This window comes from Drosophila miranda, chromosome XR (genome assembly GCF_003369915.1).
Source record: "Drosophila miranda strain MSH22 chromosome XR, D.miranda_PacBio2.1, whole genome shotgun sequence".
Lineage (NCBI taxonomy): Eukaryota > Metazoa > Arthropoda > Insecta > Diptera > Drosophilidae > Drosophila > Drosophila miranda.
Window position 1 is genome coordinate 4,529,429 of NC_046674.1, and position 27,294 is coordinate 4,556,722.

The following is a 27,294-nucleotide window of genomic DNA, read 5'->3' on the forward strand; positions in this document are numbered from 1 at the left end:
GCGTGCCCCTCCCCTCCCGTCTCCACTCCCCTCTCCTCTCCTCTCTTCTAAATTGGTTGCCATTTGGTTGTTGGTTGCTGCCTTGTGAAATTCCACTTGAGTTTTGCCCCTCGTTCATGCCCCTGCTTCATGTTGCAGGGGACGACGCAACCGTCGCCCACTTGCTGCCACAAAAAGCGTAAACATTTAATTTCCATGTGCCACAGGGACACACAGAGCGTCGAAACAAATGCAAAGTAAACCAAGTGTTAAATATTTGCCATGGGGCATGGGGCATGGCGCATGGGGCACTCACGTTTAGAATTTCTTCTTGCGCCCGAAGGCTAGAGAGACGCCACAGACATTGCGCTGCTGCATTTCCTGACACGGCCTGACACGGCCAACAAATCTTTTGGCCAAAAAGAGGCCCACCCCAGAGCCACAGTGGGACCATTAGATGGGAGATGAATGGAAAAGGAGTGCTCTGTAGATCAAGCAACCAAAGAGGAGTCGATTCTCTGGCAGAGATCTCGCCAGAGGTCACAAAGGGAGGCCTCGTGGGAGAGAGGCCTCTCGATTATGGAAATGGAGGACCAAGAATTAAGGAATTAAGGAACAGAACAGAAAGGAACACCTCTAAGAACGGGCATGCCCCCAGCAAACGGGTCTCTGTACCAAGCGGAGACACAGCAAACGCTGCTTCAAGGACCTCTCACAGCCTGGCGACACAAACGTGGCCCCTTTCTGCCTCACTTGTTCCCTCAATAGAGGAAATCGATAGGAAAAGAGACCCCCAAAAGGCTTTCCCAGCGGAGTTTTCACACAGAAAATCGCCTATTTTTGGTGGGCCCACAAAAGGGGGACTCGGCAATCGCCTTTCTAGGCGCTAACTCCAGAGAAATATGTGATATATGTTCCAAAAGTAGTGCTTAAGTGTCTTATATTTCATTTTAATCGCTAACCCGAACCACTGTGGCTCTTGTGGCAGTGTCTCTTGGTGCTTCGCTAATGACTTTTGCTTGCCTCGTCACGAGGGGGATACCAACCCTCTCTGCCACTCCTGCCGCCCTCTGACGTTGTCAGGCGTCATGTCAGTGTCGGCGCCCTCGCACTTCATTATTTTGAGATTTCTGGCTCTCTTCCTGCTCTGCAACTCCCCACTGCCCCCCTCTCTCTCTCTCTCTCTCTTTAGCAGAGACCCTGTCATAATTTCTCCTTTCTTTTTGCACCCAAACTGGTTCAAGGTGTTGACTTTGTTGCATGTGCGAGTGCGAGTGCTAGGACGAGGACGAGGCATGTAAAGAGCGTACAGGCATGTGTGGCACCTGGTAATGGCTTCCTTGTATGCTTCCTGTCTCTGCGCCCTCTCCAGTCCCCCCTTTAGCCCCGTCCACGTTTTATTGTCTGTCATGTGGCCGTAAAATGATTTTCCTTCTGACATTCCTCTGGCGGGAATCCTACTTGAAATTTCTGTTTTCATGCCTCTTGCTGCTGCCGTTGCACTTGACACTCTTGAGGCAGGGGCTCTGATCTGATCCTTGCGACGGGGCCCTACAGTTGCAGAGTCACAGTTGCAATCACAGTTGCGGGGCCACTGGGCTCTCGAGCCTCGGCGTAGACATTCCACCAGACAGCCAGGCCAGCCGTCCGTCGGGCCCATTGTTCCATTTGGTCTGCGTTTTGTCTGAAGAACAGAACAGACCAGAACAGACCAGAACCCACCCACACCCACAATTTACAGCTTTTGGCCATTGTCTCGCTTGTTAGGGCTGAATTTTTCCTCATTTTTCCTCTCAGTTTTATTTAGTATATATCTTTTCCTCTCTCTCTCTTCTTTTTTTCCCTGCTCATATATTATTGTGTGTTTCCTCTGGTGGAAAATGTTTGCTTGGCTGCCTGCCTGCCTGCCCCAAGAAGAGCAATGCACACACACTTTTGCGGATTGTGGACCAGCGGCAAGGGGATTACAGCGGCAGTAGTGCTGCCACCACGGGGCGGGGTTTTTGTTGGTAATAATAAACCACGAGCAGTGCATACCAAGCGTCGTTCACAATTACCATTGTAGAACGACTACCAGTACGACTACGAGTATCTTGTGGCCTGTGTCTTGAGGAGGAGAACACCACACCACACCCCGCATAAGAGCCAACGAAGAGAGGAGAAAACATATTCCAATAAATTGTACCAACAAGAGAGGCGCCGACAGAGGGAATGACCTGACCCCAGTGAAAATTGAAAATTATTTCCCATTTATTCCTTCTTTTTATTTTTTACATTTACTTGACCACTGAAATTACCCAAATAAACTAGCGAGTGGTTTTAGTTTTCTTTATCGGCTTTTTCAAGTATTTTAGTGGTATTTTCCTAGTATTTTTCTGATACTTTATCTAGTATTTCGCTTGCATTATTTCTTATATTTTCTGAAATTATTTCTTATAGGTTTTCTAGTCTTCTTTTATCTGGTATTTTACTTTTAGTATTTCAGGTTAATTTTTTTGTATATTTGTATGGCATTTTCTCATTACTTATCACTCATTTTTTCCTCGTTTTTCTTTGCTATTTACTCCAGCATTTTTCTGGTATTTTATAGTATTTTTCTGGAATTGTTAGTGAATGTTCTAGTATTTTTAGTATTTTTCTAGTATTTTTGGCATTTTTCTAGTATATTTTGTATGTATCTAGTTTTATAAATATAATTTCTGGTATTTTTCTTGTATATTTTGGTATTTTTCTAGTATATTAAGGTATTTTTCTAGTATTTTCTGGTATTTTCATCAGTATTTTTAATGGTCAAATTTTAGGTAATTTCTTTACTATTTATTCCCCTCTAATTCTATTTATTCAGGGTCCATTTTATGTGTTATCATGTTCAAAACTCCCAAGAGCCGAAGTTTCCCATCGAAACGTGTCCTTTGGAGAAACAGAACCCTGTAGAGGGAGAGAGGAGAGAGGGGAACCGAACAGAATGAAGAACAACATATTCGCATAAATTCTGGCTTTTGCACAGCGAAAGATAGACTTAAATGGAAAATTATTTTCCATTTATATGTACATTTTAGTTCCTTCCTTTTTTGACCAGCGGTCAAGAGTTGTTGCTGTTGGCTGCCGCAGAAATTCGTTGAGAAATGAAGCAAGAAAATGTTTGAGCAAACCGGCAGCAGCAAATAAAGTTGGGGAAATAATGTTGATTTATATTTAGTTGGTGGGCTCCTCTTGAAGGAGTTATTACGCCACTTTTCGGGGGGAGTTTCGGGGCTGCCCGCCTGCCTGGAGGCGCCTCTCGATGTGTTTACCTAACGGAACAGTTCGGTCCCGAGCAAGTTTACCTTAACTTTTGATTTTCTCTCTTGAGTCCCTGCCCGTGACTCACTTTTCATTCGAGAAACTCTCAGCTGAAAGGCAAACTTCAATTAGCGATTCTCTCAGAGTGAAGTTTTCGTTCGAAAAAGTTGTTGATTTGCCGGCAAAAAAGCAAATAAGCAAATAAACAAATAAACAAATAACCAAATGATTCGAATGAGGGAACAAATGCGTTGGCAGAATGCAAATGAACGGCTCTCCGCTCCACGGTAGATGGTGGCCAAAAGATACGCCCACAGAAAACAGAACAGAGAACAACACAATTTGTCGCTGGCTGTCGCCTGAGATTTCTCTGTCCTGCATATCGATGAAGCCTGTAGCCTGTAGCCTGTAGCCGCAGGAAGGCCCTGCCACAGGCCGAGAAGTCATCAAATTGATGATGGATAAAGCAGACAAGTGCCACAGACAAGTGCAGTGGCGGCGGCAGTGGCAGTGGCAGCAATGCTTGTGGCAAATATTGACCAAGGGACAACAGAGGCGCTCTCCAGCGCTCTCCAGGGGTTAACCACCGCCCCACCACTTGACTGACTTTTGTTGCAAATTATTATTTCTTATTTCTTACTTTTATTATTATTGTTGCCTCTTCCTCTCTGTGGCTCTCGATTTGCATAGTCGCGCAGGTAGCGGCGGCACAGGACTTGCATTTCAATGACAATATTTCCTTCCTTCCTTCTGCCATCTCTTCAGATTGCCTCCAGAATCAGAGACGCTGTGTCCATGAATGATGGCCTCTCAGTCGAAGGAACATGGACTCTGAGGAGGATTCTGGGAGGTCTGTCTCTCTATCCCTTTCTGATTCTGTCTGTCCGAGGGTAGAGTGGAGGTTTCTTCCAACAAAAGTGATCTCTGGAATCGCCTCACGGCCCCGTCTCTGTCTTGCCTGCAATTTGCCTTTTTGGTTAGTTGCTTGGCTGCCATTTCATTTTGATTTGATTACATTATTCGTCGCGCTACTGGTAGTTGTGTGTGTGGGGTGTGTTGCATGCCCCTCAGGCCCACCTCTTGGAGTGGCTATCATCAAGGATTTTTAAGTTCATTTACTTACCAGAGGAACTTCCGCGGAGCCCTCAAGCCTCTTGGTATCCTTCCTCTGGCTAAGCTTGCTCTTCCTGGACTCGTGGGCTACCTCTTTCCTCTTCCTGGTCTCCTGGTCTCCATCCTTCCTCTTCCTGGTCTCCTGGTCTCCATCCTTCTTCCTCCTGTCCTCCTGGTCTCCATCCTTCCTCTTCCTGGTCTCCATCCTTCCTCCTCCTGGTCTCCTAGTCTCCTGCTCTGCCTCTGCCTCCTCTCCAGGATCCTCCTGCTGCAGCCCCACCGGTCGAATGGTTACACTTCCGTCTTTAGTTATTTACTCAACTACTGCTCTGCTGCGGCGATTTCCACTTCGTTTGTCATTCTTCAGTGCCTCCTGGCGGCTCCTTCTCTTCCTTATAGTCATTTCTCTATTCTCTAGTTCCTCGTAATCTCCATCTTCCTAGTTGTGGCCAAAAAGTTGATTTGTTTCTGGGACAAGTTTCCTCATTTCCACGACCAAAATAAACAAGTTTTTCCTTTTTATTTTATATGCTCGCCGCCCCTCCCGCCTCTCTTCTTTTGTTCCTGCAGAAACATCAAATTTCATGGGAGTTTTTCGCAGGTTTTTCTGCCACGAACGAGGGATTTGGGGCAAGGAAATCTTGGATCTGAGAGAACTCCAGATCGTGCCATATCCTGTACCCTCTTGGCTACTTTTTCTTGTATTAAATATTTATTTGCCAGGACAGAGCCTTCTCCTCTCCGTATATTCCATAAATTCTTATCAAAAAAGGTCCTTGATTTCCTTTTAAAATTACCCAACTCTGATTTTCCACTTTGAAACTTTTTTGCCAATAGATTTTCCTCCCCTCTCCAACTGCTTTCCTGCCTTTTCCACATATTTAGGCGCCTGTTCTTTATCATCCCGTCTGTCGTTACTCATTTGAGTGAAAGCTTTTCGCTGTCCTTGAGTGTAAAAACCGCAACAGCCGTAGAGGGGAAAAAACTTGTAATGGCCATCAATCAAAGGTGGGAGCCAGCCAGCCCCGCTTTCAACCAGAGAGGGACACACACCAACGTTTAGCCTTCGGATAGGGGGGCGAAAGAGGCGTCATATCGTTGAATGTCATCGGCTGGTGGCTCGTGGCTCGTGGCTGGTGGGTAAACCCGTACAGGACACCTGTCTTGGGTGTCCTTTTGTTGTACATTTGTTCAGGGCTTAAATTAGCATATGACTCATGGTCTCTGCCTCCTGCCATTTCGTTTGCAAAGCCATTAATAATGTGAGCGAAAACATTTGCTTGGCCGACTTTTGGGCGCTCTGGCAAATATCACTTAAAAAATGGCAGGAACCAGGAGCCAGGAACCGGGAACCGGGAACCAGGAAGAGCCACTGCTCTGGGGACTGGCAAAAGTTGAGAGCTTGTTTTGCTGGCAATTAGCGGAGAAGTGCCGGAGAGGGCTGCTCTCCGGCTGGGTTGTGCTCGTAAATTGTCATTCGCAAACATTACACATACGCCCAGTTGAACAGTTGAACAGTTTACAGTTTACAGTCTGTTCCACGTTCTGTTCCTGTGTTCCGCGTTCTATTCGCTTCAGCTATCAGGCATATGTATCCCCTACTAGACTCCCCTCAGTCCTCTTATATCTGCAGCCCCTAGTCCATTCTTTTGGCCTGTCATCTCTCTGGTTCTCTGACTCTGGCTCTGGCTCTGACTCTGACTCTGGCTCTTGTATTTTTTTTCGAGAGTTGACAATTTGAATAAAAGCTGTATGTGCACTGAGCATATGTGCCACGCCAAACCCTTCCTCTCCCCCGAATGATTGTGCAACAACAGCTCTGGCCGCCCCTAGAGCTTTGTTAGCGAATTACTTATGGCCCTTTGAGTGGCTCTAATGGATTGAAGATCTGCAGCTGAAACACTCTATTATTGAGCTTTAAAATTGAAGAAATTTCTAAACGAAATTTGAAGGATTCTCGGGGTTGGAGAAAGGTTTTTAATACCCGACAGAAAGACTGGAAATTTCTGTGAATTTTCCCAACATTTTGACTGATTTTTTTTTGTAGCCGAGCTGCGATACAAGAGACAGAGAATTTGTATTCAATTTGAGAGCCAAATCTGGGGATCAACAAAAGATATGGAGGGGATTGTCAGATTTTTCTTTTTGTATGAAATTTTTATCTACCATTTTGCACTTGACTTCTTTTGCCTGCCACTAGACTAGAAAATCCTCTGAATTTTCATAATTTTTCGCCAGTATTTGCTCTCCTCCATGCCTTTTCCCATCCATACGGCGTGCAGTCATTTCTCGTTGCAATCCAAACATAAGGAATGCTCGCATTTGCCTCGTTATGCAAAAAAAATAGAGAAATGAGAGGGAGAGAGGGAGAGAGACACCCCCCACACGCCCCAAAAGCCAAGCAACAATGCCTTGGGTGCCTTTTGCAGTCTTTTCCTTAGTGTCTCTTGTGTCGTCTCTTGTGTCGTCTCTGGTGTGTGCCTTGTGTCTTGTATCTTAAGCCAACAATGTCAACATTTTTCCCTGACATTTTGCTTGAGCATTTTCGCCCTACCCCCACGCCCCCGCCCCCGCCCCCTGCACACACATGAGTTTTTCCTTATCATGTGTGGCCCCTGACATAACTCGGATAGTTTCTGCCCCGCCCTGCCCCGCTCGTGAGTAATTTAATCATAGTTTTTGTCATATTTTCCAACGCTCTAATAGACCCCCCCCCCCCCAAATGGTGGAGGGAAAGGGCAAAAGAAAAGCCATTTCCATGTGGGAAAAAAGTACCGTGGGAATCTCGATTTGTCGTGGCATGTGTTTCCACTTTTCTTTCGAAACAGAACGGAATGTTCTGCTTCTGCTTCTGATTCTCGTAATTGAATTGCTGGAAATTATCGATTGTCTGGTGGAGAAAACTTTTGCTTTGCTTTTGGAGAGACAGTTCTGTTTTTAGAGGAAACTTTCGGGTCGGACATTAGCCTGAGAAAACCCTGAAAGATGTCTCAAAAAGAGAGAGAGAGAGAGAGGGGAAAACTTTTCGTCAAACGACATTCGCATGCATTTTTAATGCACCAGCAGTTAGGGGTGGGAGGGTGGTGGGGGGGGGGGGGGCAAACAAGTTTAAACTAGAGGGAAGGCCATGAAAGGGCAAAGGTTATGTAAAGAGAGGGCTTGTGGGTGCCTCTCTCTGTGTGTGTGTGTGTGGCAGGACATTCGCGTGTCAGCTCTGACGCAATGCGACAGGAAGTACGTGTGTGGTGTGGCAACTGTACCCCTCTGCCGTTTTTTAGACCAGCAGCCAACAGAAAAAGCTGTAAACCAGCGAAAATTGAATTACTTTTTAGCCCCTCAAACCCTTAAACCCTTCAACCTTAAACCTTAATCGTTGCCGCTTGACTTGACCTCAAATTGCACGTCTATATATGGGATGTGTGTCACAGTGAAGAGGGTTAAAGGCGAACCCTTGAAATCAAAAGAAATTTCAATCGAATCAGGAAATCCCCAGAGGAAAGAGAAAGAGAAACCCTCAACTAATTGTTCACTTCCTCCTCGAAAGAGAGGCCTTTAATTGAAACATTGACTTTTTGTGCTACATAAAAGATTTAAATTCATTTGAAAGACACCGAAACCCAAGGAACGGGGATATGGGCATGAGAGTAGTGGCCTCAGGGACTCTGACAGATCAGATACTTAACTCTCGCTGACAGGGGGCAGAGACAGGGGACAGGGGCAGGCGGGCCTCAAAAGGAAGCACTCAATTTATGCAAATCGCATGTAAATCTGTTTGAGAGCAAGCCCCTGAATGTCACTAGAGGGTTGTGCCATGGCTATAGGGGTGGTGTGGGGTGAGTGGGGGGTGAGGAGAGGGAAAATTGCATGCTGAACTGTTTGCAGAGATGCGGGATACCCGTACAGTGCAGTACTCCTGCCTCCTGCCTCCTGCCACTGAAGGATGCTTAATACGACTTCACTTGAATCAAAAATGTGTGTGTGAGACATTTTCTAATGCCCGTTAAATGTCCTGCCACAGTTGGAGAGCCACTGTCATTGCCAATAAAATGGAAATGGAAATGTGAAAATGTAATAAAAGAAAAAGAAGAAAGAGAGGGAGAGCCCTAGACATATGTAGAAGAGCGATAATGTCAGGGCCATAAAAAATAATGAAGCAAGACGTGCAAAAAGTCTAAGGGAAGGGGATCAAAGGGGGAGCAGAGGAGAGGGGAGAGAGGAGTGCTTGAAAATCAGGCCACTAATGCTGAAAATGAGAAAATGCCAAGAGAGGGAAAAAAATCTTGTAAATTGAAAATCAATAGAAAGGGAATTAAAAGAAAAGACAACAAACTTAAAGTCTAACAAATGGGTAGCTACAGATGTGCAGTGTTGGAAAGTGGCTTAAAGCACAACAATTTGGCACTTTTGAATACTAAATATCTCCATAACAAAGGTAACTTTCATCTGTGGCAGCTGTACCTGCAGTGCAGTGTTGGAAAGTGGCTTAAAACACAACAATTTGGCGCTTTTGAATACTAAATATCTCCATAGCAAAGGTGGCTTTCATCTGTGACAGCTGTACCTGCAGTGCAGTGTTGGAAAGTGGCTTAATAACGAACAATTTAGAACTTTTAAATACTACACATCAGATCCATATCTAAGCTTACTTTTACCTGTTTCTGTGGCACCTCAATGTGAAATTGTTGACTAAAGAGGCTGTGTTTATATCTCACACTGATTATCAATGTTGGTAAGTTGAGTTTTTAGTGTTTAATTTGTATTCTTGGGGCGCTTTGGGGCGTGTTTTTTTTTGTAATGTAGGTGCGGAGTCTGTGTTTCTTGAACTTGCAGCTTTGTAGTGTTGGAAAATACCCATTTAAAGTAGATTCGGTCGCTTGAGGATATCTTTTCAACCCGAAATTTATTTCGAAGCTATTTCCAATTGAAATACAAAAGAGCAGAGGCAGTTTTTCTCTAGCATACCATTTGGTAGTGTTGGAAAATGCCCTTGTAGTAGAGACGAGTTCCCCTCAATGGAAAGCGACGACTCCTACGGCAATAAATGTGCGGAAAAGTGGCCTATGAGTGGCGCTACCTCGAAAATTCTGGAAAATTGTTTAAAGCCATTCCTCTGATTCAATTCATGGCTGAATGCATTTGAAGTGCAGTAGGTAACAGGTAACACACACACACACACAGAAGGCACAAGAAATAAAAGGAGCAAAGGCAATCCTGCAACAAGGACTCTCTCAATAAACAGGCTCCATTTCTGCTCCGTTTTTTGTTTTTTTGTTTTGTTTGTTCCTTCTATTTTGTGATAGCCTCAGGTGGAACAACCAGAGCGTTGACGGTACTCCGTGGAGGAGGAGGAGGAGGGTTGCTTCCGCCACCGCCACCGCCTGCTGTAAGCCACCTCTGGATCTGGTCTGCTCCTTTGCTGCTAATGGAGTTGCCTGCTGCCTCGTTTGAGCTCAAAGTGCAGACACGTGCCATAAGCCGTGCCACAGTAGGGGTTGGGTTTCATGGGTTAACATTCGCACAGTCGCGGTGCAGAATATTGCAGACTGTCGTCGCCTTTTTCGGGGGTTCATTGGACATGGCTGGAACGCACCCGTGACGGATTTGCATGGCCACAACGATGGAGAGCCACCCTGGAAAGCAGCCACCACCCCCAGACCACCCCCAGACCACCCATACATCATTCAAAATATGCAAGCCACCCTTCCGTTTGGCGCTGTTGCGCTATCACAAGCTGCCACACGTTGGCATTTGCAACATTCAACATTTTGTGTTTTGCTTATCAGCCAGGAAGCACTTTTCCTTCGAGGGTTGTTTACCATGCCGTGCCGTGCCGTGTTGCAGGGTGGATTCCAGCATGAGGTGGTCCCTGCAATCGATATGACGACCAGCAGGGACGGGGACGGGGACTGCGACTGGGACCCTCCTGTTGGCTCTTTGGGCTTGTGGTAGGCACAACAATTGTCCATTGACCATCTACCGAAAAGCTACAGCTCCAAAGCACCACCACCCCCACCCCCCACCCAAAACCACACTCTCCCTTGTAGAATCCCTCTCCAGCCTGCTCCTCGTGTTACACAAAGTTAAACACTCGATAAGCGAGGGTTTTCCTTGTTTTTCCTTCTCTTTTTTGTTGTTGTTGTTGCTGTATTTTATGATTTTTATATAGAACTTGGTTCGTTTCGTACCGTTGCTCCTGACAGCCATTGATGTTGTCCATCCCCGTCTGGGGATTCATTTTACCTCCTCCTACTCCATCTCCACCTCCTCCTCAAATTGTCGCAAAAATATTTTGTTTCACACTCCTGTTTCTGTTCCTGCTGTTTGCTTCCCCTCCTCCCCTGCCTCCTCCTCGTCTCATTTGCATTTGTTTGTACAGGTCTTGAGAGCATTTTTCTAATTTTAAACCAATTAAAGTTGCCCAAAACTTGCATCCCGACTGAGTCCTGAATCCTGACAAGCTAATCCACGGGCTAAAAGGCTTCCCCTCTGGAAGGTATTTATTTTCATTAAAGATGTCGAAAGTTTTCAATTTCATTGCCGCGTACAAGGCGGAAGGAAATTGAAAATTGAATTTCTTGTTTTTTCTTTTTTCGAGGGGGGCTTCAAGAGCAGATTCTTATAAGATTTTTCCTCCTCTTTTGCTCGGCTAATGATTAGGGGAAAATTCGGGTATTACGAGTGCCACGAGGGTGGGTAAGGCAGGTAAAACTTTCGCTTGAGGGATGCTCGAAAGATGATACATTCTCCCCCGCCCATTTGTTGCAACTCTTTTTTGGTTTGGGCCACGGTTCAGCAAGCACTGACTAGGCACTTTCCATTTTGCCTCCTTTCCCCGATACTCTTACATTTTCCAAGAAAAACAATACCTCTAGACGAAGACAAAGCATTTGGTATGGGATTACCATTCAACACCTAGCTGTGAGCATATGAGATGTGCCACAAAACGTGGGGGCACAAGTGGGGATTTCATGGCTTACATTCGCCTTTTGTTTTTTGTTTGTTTTTGTTTTTGTTGTGGCTTTCAAAGCAGTCCGGACCTTAAGTTTGCTTGTTTGAAAACTTGTGACAAAATCGCATTAAATTTAATATAATTTTTGCTGATTATCACATTTGCAAAACTCTCACAGCCGACAGCCAACAGCAGCGGCAGTGGCATCATTATCGCCCTCATTTGACGTTGAATGCCACATCACGTTCGCTTTCGTCGCGCACACACACACACACACACACACACAGACATTTGTTGAATAATGAATCGTATCTGTCATGACAATTGTGGGGCCTCCTCAGACGCTGCTGTCTTTGCCCCTGCCCCGGCCTCCGTTTCTCCGTTGAATGGAAAATTGCGGCTGTTGTAAATCAAATTTGCGACAGTTTTTCCTCATTTCCTGTCGAATGCTAAGCAAAACAAACACAAATCGTAAGCAAATCATTAGCAGTTCATAAACAAAAGTGAATTTATTGTAATTTGCATATTAACGACGATTGCGTGATGGCCTGATTGCTTGCCTTTGCCTACAGTTTTAGAGTAGCCCAGTGGCTGTGAAACCCAAGAGGGAGACGCGACTGTTGGGTCTAACAGTTGCAATGTTAACAGCGTTATGTTAACTGCTTTAATGATCGAGCAGTATGAGGCAGTATGTTAACTGCTTGCTCCTACACCTCTGTTAGCTTGTGGACTGTTAAAAGCCAGTGCTCGTGCAACTGTTTGCATGCAATTTCCTCAATCAATTTGTATCGCAGAGATTTGCGATATTTTCAGGCAGATTTTAAATATATTTCAAAACAATTTTTAATGAAATGTATACCAGTTATACCCATAATGAGTCTAAAACTATTTACAACGGTTTAACGTAGATTTTTAAAGGAATAGCAGTTCTTAAAAGCAATTTTGGAACGCCAGTGCCAGTGCCAGTGCCAGGGCCTGTGCCTGTCTGATGCAATTCCTAAAGCAATTTCAAGACACATGAGAATGAGTGAGATAGCTATAGAAATAGCGGTTAGAGAGAGCAAGACCCCACACTCTTTTCACACTTTTATATTAATGCAAGACTCTGGCAGACAACTAGTTTAGTGTCAACATTGTATGAGTAATGAGGCTTCAGAGAGAAGAGGAGCCGTGCCCCAGAGAGAGAGAGAGAGAAAGAGATAGCTGGATAGTGAAGGCCTGAAGAAGGCTTTTGTTATGGCAAAAGCCAAGGCATCATCCAAGAGAGCCCCAGCCAACAGCCGGTGACTACACTGAGAGAAATGTCTAGGTAGAAAAGATTTCGATGCAGAAAAATGGGTTATAGTCGTATTTTCGTAGCAAAGAAAGCTTTTCCCGGGTTTTTGCCGCAGTGTCTCTTCAATGGCTGTTGCCTTGGCCCAAGGGGTCCCTGATGCTGCTGCTTCGTGCATGTGTAATCAACATTAAACTGTATTTTGTAATCAACCCACTCACACACACACCCCCCCCCACACACACGCACACACACACGCATGGCTTTTCCAAGCGGAAGTGAAAGCTGGCAAAGGGAAAGAAGCAAAAAAAAAAAAGAGAAGAGAATGCCGTTTGCAGGTGTCGTCCCCCTTTTTTTTTCCTTTTTTTTTTTTTTCTTGCAGAGGAAAAACTGCAACTCATGCTGGAAAAACGAGGTGTGGCAAGGGGGAGGAGGGCGCAGAGGCCGTAGAGCAAACACATTATAAAATCTATACACGCTCTAAGCGCACTTTTAACCCATTAACGCCCCTCCTCCCACACAAAGGGGGGGGGGGGGGAGGGCCGAGGCCTGCATCAGGCAGTTCCTGCTGGCTGGTGTCCTTCCTCCTACTCTTTTGGGGATGCTGCTGTTCCTGACTTAATGTTTGCCTGATGACGTGGCTGAAAGTTGTACGTACACCCCCGTGCCACCCCCCAACGCCCCCCCCCCCCCCATATTTGCTGCCGCCGCTGCTGTTCCTTTTTCCTGAAGAAAATAGTGTCAACTTCTGTGTTTGCGGCATTTTAATGCAGGCCCTCGCACAGCCATGGGGCACTATTAACACTGGCAGCCCCCCCACACCCTCCCCCCTCCCCTGGCAGTCCCTTGCCTCCCTCCCCCCCCTTCATAAGGCTTCAGGCTTTGTCTATTGTTTCCTGCACTTTTTTTGTTGTCCTATTTTGCCTTCGACAAAACGTTTTATCGTCTGTGCATAATAAATTTTCGTCTAAGTTCTTTGGATGTTGCGTATTCAACGAGTTTTCAAAGATGGTGTGGGGGATATCCGGGGGGGGGGGGGGGGAGTGGAGTGTCTTCCTTTTTTGGCTATGAAGCTATTGACATATGACAGAAGGAGGAGAGCAGAAGGAGCTGTGACTGCAGTCGATTTGCCAAGACAGTGGATCTCCCTCTCTCTCTCTCTCTCCCTCTCCCCCTCTCTCTCTCCCTCTCCCCCTCTCTCTCTCTCTCTCCCTCTCTCCCTTGTGACGCATTAGACACACTTGGCTTGAGTTGTGGCCTGCCACCAATTCTGTTGCGGCTTCTTCTGCTTCTTGTATTTTCTTATCCAAAACGGTAACTGATGTCATTATGTATATGCTAGACACTATCCCACACTCCACTGGGTCCCCCCCCCCCCCCCCTCTCTCTCTCTCTTTTTGGGAAACAGCTGCTCGTTCAGTCAGTGGCTGTCAAACCCCTGGCCCAGCCCCTGCGCACAAAAGCAGGCTACACTTTTTGCCCATCTCCTCTTCGTCTTTTTTTCTTCTTCCGAAACTTTGACCATATTTTCGAAAGGGGAGTGGGGGGGGGGGGCACTGCACTCCTCCTGTCTGTGTGTCCTCCTTCTCGTTTGTAATTATTTTAAAAGCGCAACTTGTGCACGTAACGACATTTGTGGTGCAAAAACACACAGCACTCGGCGGGGAAGGGGCAAAGGGGCCACAAGTCAGCGATTGCCACTTTTAGGAGAACATAAACAAAAGCATTTTGCCAAAGATTGCTCAAGGAGCGCTCCCAAGTGGCAGCAGGACGAGGGGGGGGGGGGGCAGCGAATGGAACAGGAAAGCAAATGTTAAAGGCAGCAATTTTCGGAAAGAGACTTTATTTGAATGGAATTGAAGTTTCCATCGCCCCTCCACTCAAACCCCAACAAAAAACTACAGATTCTCCTCACATATCATGGAGAAGGAACCAAAGAAACTCCCCCTCCTACCCCCCGAAAGAAGAGTGAAGGGGACTTTGCCCTCGGAAAAATCTCATAAAGAATCTGCACCTAAGGAAAACTTTTTCGGCGACGTTTGCCGTCTGCGCCCAAGTAAGCCTCCCCCGAAAAGCAGGCCAAACACTTAGACACTGCCACGCCTACCCCTTAAACCCACTGCCGCCCACTTATCAAAGTTCATATTTACAAAACTTCAGGCAGGAGGCGGGCAGGCGGGCGGGCAGCCGCCGAAGAACGAGAGTGAGAGACGAAGTCAAGTGCACTATAGACTCCAGAGAGGAGGGGGGGGATGGGGCAGGGGGAGTATAGGGGGAGACAAAAATAGCTTCCGGCGCCGCGGGCCATTAGCTGAAGAGACGGAAGACGAAAGACGAAAGACGGAGACCCCTGGAGGCCACTTGGCCAGGCACTGGCGGCACTGTCGGAAAAGTCAGCGACTTGATAATGATAATGAGTGAAAATGTTGATTATCTCTCTCTGAGAGCGGCGAGCGGGTAGCGGAGAGCGAAGAGAATGCTCCACGTACTCCACTCCTCCGGGGAGTACTTCTGGCGGCTCCTTCCGAACGATTGTTATGCAAAGGAGCAGAAGGAGTTGAACAAATTAAATTGCTGCAAAAATGTTTGCCAGCACTTGACTTGTCCTCCAAAGGAGGGGGGGGCGGGGACTTAACCCTTAAACTCCATTCGGCATTTTGTGCATTTCAAATATGCGTAAGAGGCAGAATCCCCTTCTTGCCCCTTGAAGCGGCAGGAGCATGCTCATCTGCCAAGCCAACAGACATTCGAGGGGCATGGGAGGGGGGGGGGGGTGGGGGGGTTGTGTCTATTATAATTCTCATTCAGCATCGAATTTAGCATCTCAAGAGCTGTCTGAAGACTGTCTCCCTGTCTCTCTCCCCTGTTCACTTGTAAGTTTTCCCAACAATTTCCATTTCTACTTTCGATCTGCCCTGCTAAATATTTTCTTAATTATTTGTCGCCTCAGCCTCGAGCACGCGCCTGACTTTTCCTTTCGCATTTAACACTCAATTAAACCTGCAGAATTTTCAATAATTTTCCATTAAATTTAATCTTTGATTTGCGCGAGAGAGAGAGGGGGGAAGAGCGATAGATGTTCAAAGGCCCTCCCTTTTGGGGAATCAGAGACGAGAATTTGTATTATTGAGGCGCGCATTTCGTATTTATGAGTTTTAAATTAAAATGCAATCTCGAGGTTCGTTCTCCTTGAATATTTATTGATTTTTGTCAAAACAAAACAAAAAAAAGGAATATTATGGAAAAGGATAAGTCTGCCAGAGGCCTCCTAGGACAATTTGCTGCAAAACGGTTTAGTGGCGGCCACAGAGCGAAGGAGGGGAGGGGCAGGAGGACCTTCCAGAAAGTGTGCAAAAGTTGTCCCTTATTGAGCCTTCAATTTGGCCATGTCCTGGCGCAATGTTTGGCTTAAATATTTTATTTGCCATTCGATATATCCCTTCTCCGTTTTGCCATTGAATGTATGGCGTCCCCAGGATTGACAGGAGTCGAAAGCAAGTTTTTCTTTTTGTGTTGGGGCTGGATTTGGCTTCGAACAAGACGACGATGGAATGCTCTATGAGAGACGAGGAGATTTCTGCTTCTCAGTGGCCCTGGAACTGCCATCGAAGCAGTTCTGCAGTTACTACAGCAAGCAGTTCACTGTCGAAGACTATAGATAAGGTTTCAGAGCCACTGCCTGAACAGAGAACATGTTGCGATCGGCAGCTGAAAGCAGTGCAGTACTGTAGTAGAGGCACTGCTTTCACTGAGGGCTGTTTTGAGCTCCCCTGTGCAGCATCTTTCATGTCTATTCCCTGCCACCCTGCCTTTCCCTCGTGGGGCGGCAAACACAACACAGCTCCCAGAAATCCAAGAAATACATTTTGCGTCTTTTCGTTCGTCTGTCAGCCATTTGTGAGCCCTCGTTGGGTATCCGCCTCTCTGGCCTCGCCTAATCCCCGTCTATCCTCTGCATAGTATGTGCCCCAAAGGCCTGTCTGATTGTCTGTCTGTGTCGAACTCTCCATCTTCCGCCCTGCCCTGATTTTGGCCCCCAGAAGTGTCCGCCCCGTCGATGTGGCATCTCCAAAAGTGTTAACTTGTTTGGCCAAGATTTACAAGTCGTCGTTGATTTCTTTTGCCCACCTTTTTCGTCGGAGTCGAGTGGAGTGTAGCGCCCTGAGGCCTGGGATTCAAATCCAGCTGACAAAAGCATAAATCGGGTTTTGGACTCGCTTTGATGTGGAAGTGGCAGTCATTCAGTCACTGGCTGTGGCAACATAACTGGAGGCATCCCACCCCCCCTTCCCCCCCGTCACCGCAAGAATTGTTGTAATTTTCAATTTCTGTCAAAACGAATCAAGTCGAGAGGACACCTTGGGAAAACCACTTAACCGCACTTAATGCCACAAACAATTTTACAATTTCAACTGTCGTCTGTCGTCTGTCGTCTGGGATGGCAGGACCTGCTCCCCCCACCCATCCTTCGCATAAGTGCCCGCTCGGCACATGGCATGGCTCTTTTTGCAGTCATTAAAGTTAATTGTGTGTTCGGTGAAGAGAATTGTGCGCAAAACTGAGGCGAACAGACTATCAGAGGCCCCCCTGCAGAGGGGGGGCCACCTGCAGTGATGAAGGGAGCTGTCTCATTGCCTCAGATGTGCACACGTCTCGGTGCCACACATCTGTACGCACCTCATAACTGCTGAAACGCCTGCAAGAAGATATTTTTGCTTTAAATCCTTCGATTCCATAAATTAACGCACGCTCTGCCTCTCCGCTGGCGAAAGGGGAAATTATTTTTAATTAATAATAAGTTTTTAAGTGCGTTGTCGTCCTGCCACACCCCCCTGCCCCTGCCCCCGCCCCTGCCCTTATTTCTTCACCGTTGAACTTTACGTAATTCAATGCTCCTTGGCTTCTTTCTGTTGTTGCACGGCGGCATGGCGCTTCTCTGGTGCTTCGTTCGCTTCTCTCATTTTCATTCTATTAATTAAATTAAAAAGTTCTCAGCCATCGTTGTCGTCAGCGAGAATGGGATTCTATCCCCTTACCTCTGGGAGCACCCTCCAGGCTCCACGCTCCTCTCCTCCTCCCTTCAGCATCTCATCAGCATGAAAACTATGCAAACGACAGCAAAAAACATGGAAATTATCTTGAAATGCTCCCAACGCCGCCGCGCCTTCGCTCGGCTTATGAAAGTTTTAACAGCACTTTTTGCAGTTTAACATGCATTGCTTTGGTACTTTGTCTCTTTCGAAAGTTTTTGTTGTTGTTTGAAACAGCAAGTTGTAGCTGTAGCTTTTCAAATTTTTAATGAATTTTAAATGAAAATGGCAGTGGCTGCAGAACTGCTGCTCGTTCAAGCAGAATATAAGCTACTGTTGCAAGCAGTGGTTTATCCAAGTCTAAGAGTTGCTGTAGTTGATGCACAGCTTTAACTGCGATCGAAGACAGTTTGAGAACAGTTTCTGATATTAATGTTAACAGTTTGATGTCATCATTAGTGTAAGCAGTTCAAAACCTTCTCTGTGGTTAACAGTTTCTACTTCTATGAACAGCTTGATGATGCTCTTTCTAACCGTTGTTCAGCCTCTTTAAATAACACTTTTGATCGTTTGTCTAGCAAGCAGTTTCTCTATTGGTACACATTAACATTGGGAACAAGCCATTCTGTAAACAGTTTGACAGTGACCCGATAAAGCTGTTTCTGCTGCCTTTGTTCTTATTTTCCAATATGCAAATCATTTAAACAATTTCAATCAACCCTGTCGGTCTGTCTGGCCCAACGATTTAATTGAACTCTGCAGAAATTAACAGTCAATGCCACATACCCTCTTGCCCCCCAACCACGAATATGCCTTCTTCAGTAATTTAAACAGTTCATTGCAACATGTTTTTCCTACTCTTTTTTTCCCCGGGGCAGCAGTTTCTTGTTTCTGTTTTTCTTTCTTTTTTTTTTTTGCAGCAGCATTTTCTCTCCCCCGGCAATTATGCATTATTTACAAAAGTTAATTGCCGACGCGCGTAACAGCAGCCTTTATTGTTGTACGCCAGTGCCACGCCCACAGTTGCCACACGCCCCCAGCCTGTACAACGAGTAGGAGGGCAATTAACAAACATTATTGACTCGAATTGGAGAAGGGAGGAGCAGGGAGGAGGAGAACGGAGGAGGAGGACGGAGGAGTCCTCCGTAGTGGAGTACCAGTGGCAGTACCGGAGTCCATGAGTCGTCCATGAGTACAGTACTGTTTCAGTTGGTGGCACGGCGGCACGGCGCCACTTTGAAATGCTAATGAAATTGCCTTTTAAAGTACGATGTAAAAAAAAATGAAGCACAATCAGGAATGTCCTGCTCGGTCCTGCCCAGCAGAAAGTCTCCCTTTTTTGCTTTTGCTTTTGCTTTTTGTTTAATTGATAAATTGATTAAATTGCAAAAAGAGCCTTAATTGCATGCCAAGTGAGAGTCAGCAGTGAGGCCACATCATGTGGCATGCAACACACAGACACACACACTCCCTCTCTGTGCGGGGGACAGAGGGCTGTCCTTTTTGGCAAATTGCATTTAGAGCATTGTTCCCAGCGACCAAAAGACGGCTTCCATACGGGGTTCCATTTCGCAGGGGCTCGTGCTTCGTGGAGGGGGTTGGGCGAGGGGCGAGGGGCGAGGGGTTTGTTAATGCGATGTATTTTGTCAGCATTTCAAGTGTCGCCGCATCAGCTTTGCTTTCAATTGGATTTTTGTCTTTTGTCTGGCCGTCGAGTCCTGCTCGACCAATTTCCAGGATAAATTACTGATTTTCGTCCATTGTCTGGCGCTCCTTCGTTTAGTTACATTCTGCGGAGGTCAATGTGGGGTCGAGCCACAATCCATCTCCGAACGGAAAACCTACGAGCGAATGGCAGGACTTTTCACGACGCCTCATAATCATGGGCGATCCTCTTTTATGGCTGCAAAATAAATCCTTTGCCAGCTCAACACTTTCTTGATTTGGTCAGTAGTTTTAGTAGCCCCCAAACCCCACCCCCCTCCCCCCAAAAGCTATAAATGGGATTTACAGTTCTCGGGGAATCGTTTAACCAAAAGATGTATCCCCAAGATACGACGAGTGGCTCTCAGTGGTTTTTTTCGTGCATCTTTGGCTCCTTGTTTTTTGGTCACTTTTTTTCCATATCTTTGCCTCACTTTCTGTCTTGTATTTTCCACTTTTTCTATGTCATTTTTTTTTTCTTATTTTCTCCTCTTTTTTCTCTTTTTTTCTCCTCTTTCTTTTCCTTTTTTTTCTTTTTTTTTTACCAATTTATTGCATTTATTCGATGAAGTTTTTCCCTCCTTTTTTTTTAGCTTTTTTCTTCTTCTTTTTTTCTGGTTTTGCTTTGATTTAATTTAGCCTCTCTTCTGCTTTCTAACCCCTTCTTCCCCCTCTCTCTCACTCTTGCTGCTCTCGCAATTTGCGGGCTTTGTTCAATTGGCTTTCCTCTTGTCGCAAGTCCTGTCCGACTAGTGTTCTCGCCTTGTCCTGTCTGTCACTCCGCTGCGATGCGTCAGCATTTGTGTGGCGCTTTCTTTCGAATAAATCACCCGAGAAATAAACCCAAAGTAAAGTGTAGGAAAACTTATTTTAAAGTTTTTCCATGGCAGGGCAGGGGCAGGGCACGGGCAGGGGCAGGGCCATGTGGTTGTTGGCTTTTCAATTTCCCACATAATGGAAATACTCTCATGCATAATGCTCCCCCGCTCTCCCCCACTCTCCCAATATCCCGCTGAAGCTAATGCTGATGTGGATGTTGGCAACTCTGGTCTTTGTGGTTGCCATTCTCATTGCATAATGTGCAGAAAAGCGCTTCCTTTTTGGGGCTGTGTGTGTGTGTGTGTGCATGGTTTATGGGGAACATATTTTATTGATTGCATGTCCATCTACTGCTCCTCCAACTCCTGCCTCCCGCCTCCTCCTCCTTCCCCCCCTTTCGTGGACATCGTGTTTTGGCACAAGTTTATGAGATTTCTTTCGCTCTTTCCACCCAAAAATCATTCGAAAAGTCTTCTGTTCTTTCATTTCTTATGGCAGACCCAAATAAATTGCTTATTTGTAGCGACAATTTGCGGTAATTTTGTGATTTGTGATTTGGGGTGCGGAGTGGGGAGTGGGGAGTGCGGGAGTGCGGGAGTGGGGGGGGTGACATCATCCCTTGGGAGTGGTCGTGGTCGAGGGTGGATCTATCTATCCCTTGGGTTCATGTCGTATTTGCTTTAGCTATTAATTAAACATATTTGCTGCTCCTCCGCTCATTGGCCACCCCCCCCCCCCACCCCCTCCCTCGCACTGGCTGTTCCATAATTCATTTTGTTTGTGGAGGGAAACACAACTCTTTGGGGGGAGATATTTGTGGGGCTTTTCTTGAATCTAAGTGCCTAAATATAGGGAAACGGGGAGCTCCCAAAAAACTCTGTAAAGTTCCAAAGGTTTTTCCGGAATTTGATGCACAGGTTTTCCCCGTCTTTACCTTTTTTTAAAAGGCCCTGAATTCCATCTCTGTGCCCCACTCTGCTTGATTACAATTTATTGACTGACTTGAATGCCGCAAAAAAATTCATGGGTCCGGCAGGAGTGGGCCCTCGCCACGCCATGCCACGCCCACTTGTATGCATATCGTTAGCAAATTGCAGGCTCACCAGGAAAGGCATCTAAAACCCCATGGAAATGGAGGAGGGGGGGGGGGGGGGGGGCTAAAAGGGGTGCATGTGTGTGTGTGTGTGCGGTAAGCTAATATCCAACCAATTTCCCGTCTGACTCGTTTTCTCGTTTCGCGTTTTTTGCTTTGGGCTGGCGGAAAAACAAGGTAGAAGGCAGAAGCTACCTGGCTAGAACCCGGCTGGTAATCTTGGCCAAAACACTGACTGGGCCTGGGCCTGGCCCTCTGCCGCTGCCGCTGCCGCTGCCTCGTGCTGGGTGCCTTTTGTGTTTCCGTTTTGGAAATTAGAAGCCACTGTGCCACATGCCCCGCCTCTCTGATGTCCTGCTATGCCGTCGTTGTTCCCTTTTTTTTTTTTTTTGCTTTTTTCGAGTGCCATATAAATTTGTACAAAAGCTTAGGCAATTTTTTTGTGTGGCCTTATGTGGCCAGAGCTTCGACTCCTCATTTGCATATTCGACACATTCGAAAATAGCCTCGAAAATGGCGTCCACTCGTGACTCCTTTCCCCCTCCTTAGTGCCAGAGAGCCCTAGGGAGCCTTCAGCGGGGCAAAACGTATCCCCATAAAGGTTTAATTTGATAAATTTTGACAAGGAACAAAACCGGAAAACATTTGCAGCCAGAGAAAGGCATCAATCGAGAAAAGTGAGAGTCCTGCGGGGTCCCACAAAGAGCCTGGCGCCCCTCCAAAGGGTGTGCTCAAAGATGGGTCGCCTAAAACTGTCCGCAAAAGGATGTGTAAAACTGTAAAGTGGAGGAAAAACCACTTGAACGTTTATGGTTATTGACAGGGCAATGCGCAGGGCAGGGGAATGCGCAGATGAATGGCCGAGGTAGACGTGTGAATGGCAATTGGGTGACCACAGGAATTAGTGTTGAAAACTCTGTGTGAAAATCCTCCTCAATGAATGCTTTCTTTGCTTTTTCTTGCAGCAATTTCCCGCGAAGATGGCGACGAGTCGACGGCGCACCATCATCACCATCATCATCATCATCATCGCGGCGGCCATGGCGGGCATCATAATCACGGTAACAAAGTTCCATACAATGGCTACAATTCGGAGGAATATCTGGATCGTCTCGAACCGAATGGCAATATACCCGCTGATAAAACAAATTGCAGATATGGAGGTAAGTCCTTGTCCATCATTCAGATTTTGGGGGCGCAAATGCTCTCGGATTTTTGGGTAATTTATTGCCCCCGCTTGTGCCCATAATCTCTCATTTAGGCAGGGCGGATGGAGAGGCAACTAATTTAATGATAAGATGTCTCGTCTGGGCCTTTGCTGGCATTAATTTATGCCTGCCACTGCCTCCATCTTGTGTCCTCCCCATTGAAGAGACGCGTGTCTAATTATGGAAGGATCTTTTCCGTTCGTCGGGGAATCCATCGGGGAATACTTCTTTCTATTGGAAGGAACCTCCCTCCCTCCCCCTCCCTCCCTCCCTCTCTCTACTCCCCTCTCCTCTGCTTTCTGCTGGCAATTTATCAACGTTTTGTGTCTCATTTAGCTAATGTCTTTGTCTCTGTTTCTGTTTGTGTCTCTGTTTTCGTTTCTGTTACATTTCATCGCCCAGCGCCTTATCTAAAGGGAAAGCATTTCCCATTTTCACTTATCATCGCTGTACACTGTTTTCACAGTTCTTTGCTCATAATTGTAAATTGCAATTTTATGCAAACAATGGAGTGGAAAAACGAGAGGAGGACGACTCCCCCGCCCCCCCTCTCCACAATGATAAGCCTTGTGGAATGTAATGTAATGCTTTTCATTTGCTGTGGATCCCTCTGCTCCTCCAGTGGCTCCTCCTGCTGCTCCTCCTCCTGTGGCTCCTCCTCCTGTAGCTCCTTCTCCTGCTGCTCCTTCTCCTCCTTCCCCTCCTGTGGCTCCTTCTCCTCTTGTACTCGAAGCTGTTGCTTCTTGTTTCGCCTCTCGTTTTGTCCTTGCAAAACAGGGCGCCACTCGACTTGCTGCGCTTCCACCACCCACCACCCTACCTCCCTCCCTCCCCCACCTCCCCTCCCTCTCTCGAGGAGTGTATATCCCCTCTGAAGCAGCGTATATCCTTTGTTAGCCTGTCTAGGCAATGTTTCGGAATCGGGCCATAAAACAACGGAAATGAAAATATTAACAAGCAAATGCACAGCAAAAGCAACAGCAACAACAGCCACGACAGCTCCAAAAGGGGAATTATTCATAACCGAAATGGGGAAGTGCGGGGGGAAATGGGGGTGGGGAAATGCTCTGCATGCTCCATATATCTTTACCGGTTTCCATTATTGCTCCACAGCCCCCACAGGAGGTGCCAAGGGCAGCCGCTGGAGTCCCCCCCCACCTCTGTGGCATTCTTTCAAAGTTATGCACTTCTTGACATTGAATTAATCCCCACCGCCAGGTGGTGTGCTTGTTGCAGCCGTGACTCTGGAAAAACTCGTGACAAAACTATTCCCGTGAAAGGGAAACGAACGAAAGTGTTCACGTGGCTTTGACACACAAAAAGGCGGCGGCAAAAAGTTCTTCAAGTATTTATTTAGTTGGAAAACAATGTGACGGAATACCCCATGGCAAAGGGAAAGGGAGAAGGCGAAAAAGGGTTAAGCAGAGAGCAAGGGTAGACCTCGAAAAATATTCAAAAAATATACCCAAAATCCATAACAAGCTGCAAATTCCATCAATCCAATGGACCCTGTAAATTCCCAGCAAAGCAGCTTCGAAATGTATTACCATTTGTTCGATTACTTATGGAACACTAATCCTCCACTTGCACATATAATATGTAATCTAGGGAAACTCTGGGCTCTCCCCTTGCCCTGCCCAAGGCAGGCACTCTGTTAGCGAGTACTTTTTAATTCCCTTATCCATCAAAATCAATTCCTGTGCCACTCGCCACCCCCCATCGCCCACTGCCCAAGCAATCATAAAGTTATACAAGGCACAATAAATTATAGAGAGTTGTGAAAGCATTCCAGAGTTGGCGCGGGGGAGCCCACCCCCCCCCCCACAAGCCCATTCCCTGGCAACAAAAAGCAATTTCAGTTTTTCATGCTCTGCTCCCATTTTCTGTTCTGCTGTTCTGCTGTGCTGCTGCTTTTCTGCTGTTGTTCTGATTACATGATTTATAAGTTATCTTCAGTTGTGGAACAACAAATTGTGTACCATGTGGGGGGTTCTGGGGGTGGGAAAGAAAATCCAGTCAGGATATACGCAATTTATGTTGAAAACTCTCACAAAAGATTATTGTTTATATGCGCAAATTATGGCACAAAATATTTCTAAACAAAAATTGTAAAAAAACATATGGGCTCAACCCCAGGAAAAAAAGAGGGTGAGGGGGTGGGGGGGGGTGTAACAATTATGCGTGAAACATAAAAAAAAAGTATATATGCACACATTTCCGCGTATTTAATTTTTGCAAAAATAGGGGGAAAAAAAAGGAGGAGCAAAGATTGGTGGCAGATTGGGGTGCAGATGCCACCTGTAAGCTGTTTTTATGGGGCACTACCCCTGGCCACCTTCTGGCCTCCCCCTGTCCCTCCCCCTAGCCACCCCCTGGCCACCTTCTGGCCCCCCCCTGTCCCTCCCCCTAGCCACCCCCTGGCCTCCCCCCTGTTCGCCTTGCGAATAAATCCTTTTAACGCTTTATTTGGCTTCTGACGCGCTTTCCTTGCCGTTTTCTCTGCTTCGTGACTGGTTTTTCCCTTTTGGGTCCTTTGTTTATTCTATATTTTCTTTTTCTTTCTCCTCTCTGTGCGTTTGTTGGTTTTTAATGCCGCTTCCGTTTGTACCTCTTCTCTCGCACGACCCCTTTTTTCCGGCTTGGATTTTTACCCTGTCTATTGTTTTTTTTTTTTGTTTGCCCCCCAGCGAGTGCGTTGCTCCTTGGTTAACTGTCTGTGATTTAAATTTATTGGCAAAATACTTAAAGAAAATCCTCTTGTTTTTTGGTGGCACTTTCTTCGGGCATTTCTTTGGGGTGCGGTGGGACGGTGGGGCGGTGGGTGGCTGGTGTTTACGAGCACAACCCTTTGACAATTTTTGGTTTTGTTTTCTCGCCTTTTATTTGCCAGGGGGGAGGGGGGAGGGGGGGCAAGGTACTTCCGCGGTCTATTTGGGGGTTTCTTTGCGGTTCATTTTCAAAATTCTAAATGGCAGCCGCGGAATCCCTGCACCGGCATTCATGACGGCTGTGGGGGCGCCCCCCCTTCTCCCTTCCCCCTTCCCCCCTTGTCAGATTTCGTTGCAGTTTATTAACGAACGGCAAAACATGTCGCCTTCTTTTACTTTTGTGGCAAGATTTTTTTTCTCTCTGTGGTTGTTTTTCTCTTTCTCTCTCTCTCTCTCTCTCTCTCTCGCTCTGCTGGCTTTTCCCCTTTTTTCCTTTTGATGTCATCTTGCGTGGGACATTTTCTTCTTTTTTTTTTTTTTTTTTTTTTGGTTTCGGACTAATGAAGCGACTTATGCAATGACATGGAAAATTTGCGGTTCACATTTTTTTCTTTTTCGTTTGATTTTTCTCCCTCTCTCTATCTCATTTTTTTTTTTTTGAGTGTTTTTACGGCCACTACACAGCATCTGCATGACGCCTTGAGGGGGTAGAGGGATGGAGTGGGTGGGGAAGGGGAAGTTCATCAAAAGAGCAAAAGGTTTTTGTGAAAAGGGGGTGGGGGGGCTTTGATAAATGAAAACTTTGCTAATTGGCTTTGGCGAATGTTGTGCGGAATGCTAAAAAGTTGCCACAGTTGGGGGCTTACCAGCAAGGGAGGGGGGGGGGTAAATACAAAGAAATAACCATTTTGTGGGGTCTGTGGTTGAAGCTGGCAACTTGTTTTGCGAGAAGAGTGGCGAAAACAGCCATTTTGGGTAGAGAATGAAAGTTGGAAGGAAACAAATGAAATATTCCATAATTCTGGTCAAATAGATCATCAAATGGACAGAGGATAAACGGAGGACTGGGTATCGCGTATTCATTTGTAAGTAGAGCCGCGGCCCTTGCCGCATCTCCCAGTATTTGGATGCCAGGAGGTGGAGGCGACGGCGGCGGCGGAGAACTGAGTAGAGCCGCGGCCTTTGCCGCTCGCTAGCTCTGAAAATGAAGATCCCTCTTGCCATTGGATGCCAGGCGGCGTTCCATCAACCAAAGAGCAGTGTTTTGTTGTTGTTGTTGTTGTTGCTAAGCCACTTTAAGGCGATCATAAAGGATACCCCAGAGACGCACAGATACCCCGTTTATGCCGGGGCTCCGTTCGCCCCCAAGTAATGCAATCAATTCTCTTTTGTGAAACTTTTCTCTGGCCAAGTGACCAAAATGAATGAAAGACTGAAAGACTTTATAATAATCCAAGTCCAAGTCCAAGCTCCCCCGCGCCCCAAAACTTTTGCCTTACGAATGCCAATTTCCACCATTGTATTGCAGCCCCCACCCCCCCCCCCCCCACTCCTTTGTCCACCAAAAGAAAATTGTCCAGAAAATATATGTATTTTGAGAATTTCATTCGCTTGCCACACCGCTTTATGCATACTAAGCTCATTATTGGGGCAAGAACTTCAGGACACGGACACATCCTTTCGTCTCCTTTTCTGGTGTTCTTTATTATTTCTTAACCGAAAGGGCGGGTCTGGCAAGGAAAAACTTTTTAATAGTGGCAGTCGCCTTTCAGCAATGGCCATGCCCCCGCCACCCGCCACCGCCACCGCCCCTCGTCTCGGTAGACAATTTGATGAGCATTTTTTTTATATATATATATATTTTATTGCATCTCTGGCTGTCCTGCTGTGCGGCGGCTAACAATGCCCCATGGCCAGTGGGCTGAGGGCTGTGGCATGCCCCCAAGGCAGACATTATGTCTGGAGCCGAAAGTAGCACAATATTAAAATTTCTCGCTTGTCATTATGAATTCTTTGGGAAAACCCAAGCCCCTCCCCAACAAGCCAATAAAAAAATATAAAAAGCGCCTTTTCCCCTTAGCCTTTAAGTTGTTAATGGTTCGAGGGGGGATGGGGGGTGGGGTGAGCGTGTTGCAA

General features: G+C 46.4%; 1 protein-coding gene across 6 annotated transcripts in view; it reads left to right on the forward strand.

Annotated features, from left to right (window-relative positions):
- The window catches only part of LOC108151898 (cyclin-dependent kinase 14), a 111,104-nt gene that overhangs the window by 59,812 nt on the left and 23,998 nt on the right, over window positions 1-27,294 (forward strand). For all 6 annotated transcript variants that reach the window (XM_017280802.2, XM_017280805.2, XM_017280806.2 and 3 more), the window contains one exon: window positions 22,208-22,405. In XM_017280802.2, coding sequence (XP_017136291.2) covers window positions 22,208-22,405 — 198 coding nt within the window. The remainder of the gene's footprint in view (window positions 1-22,207; window positions 22,406-27,294) is intronic.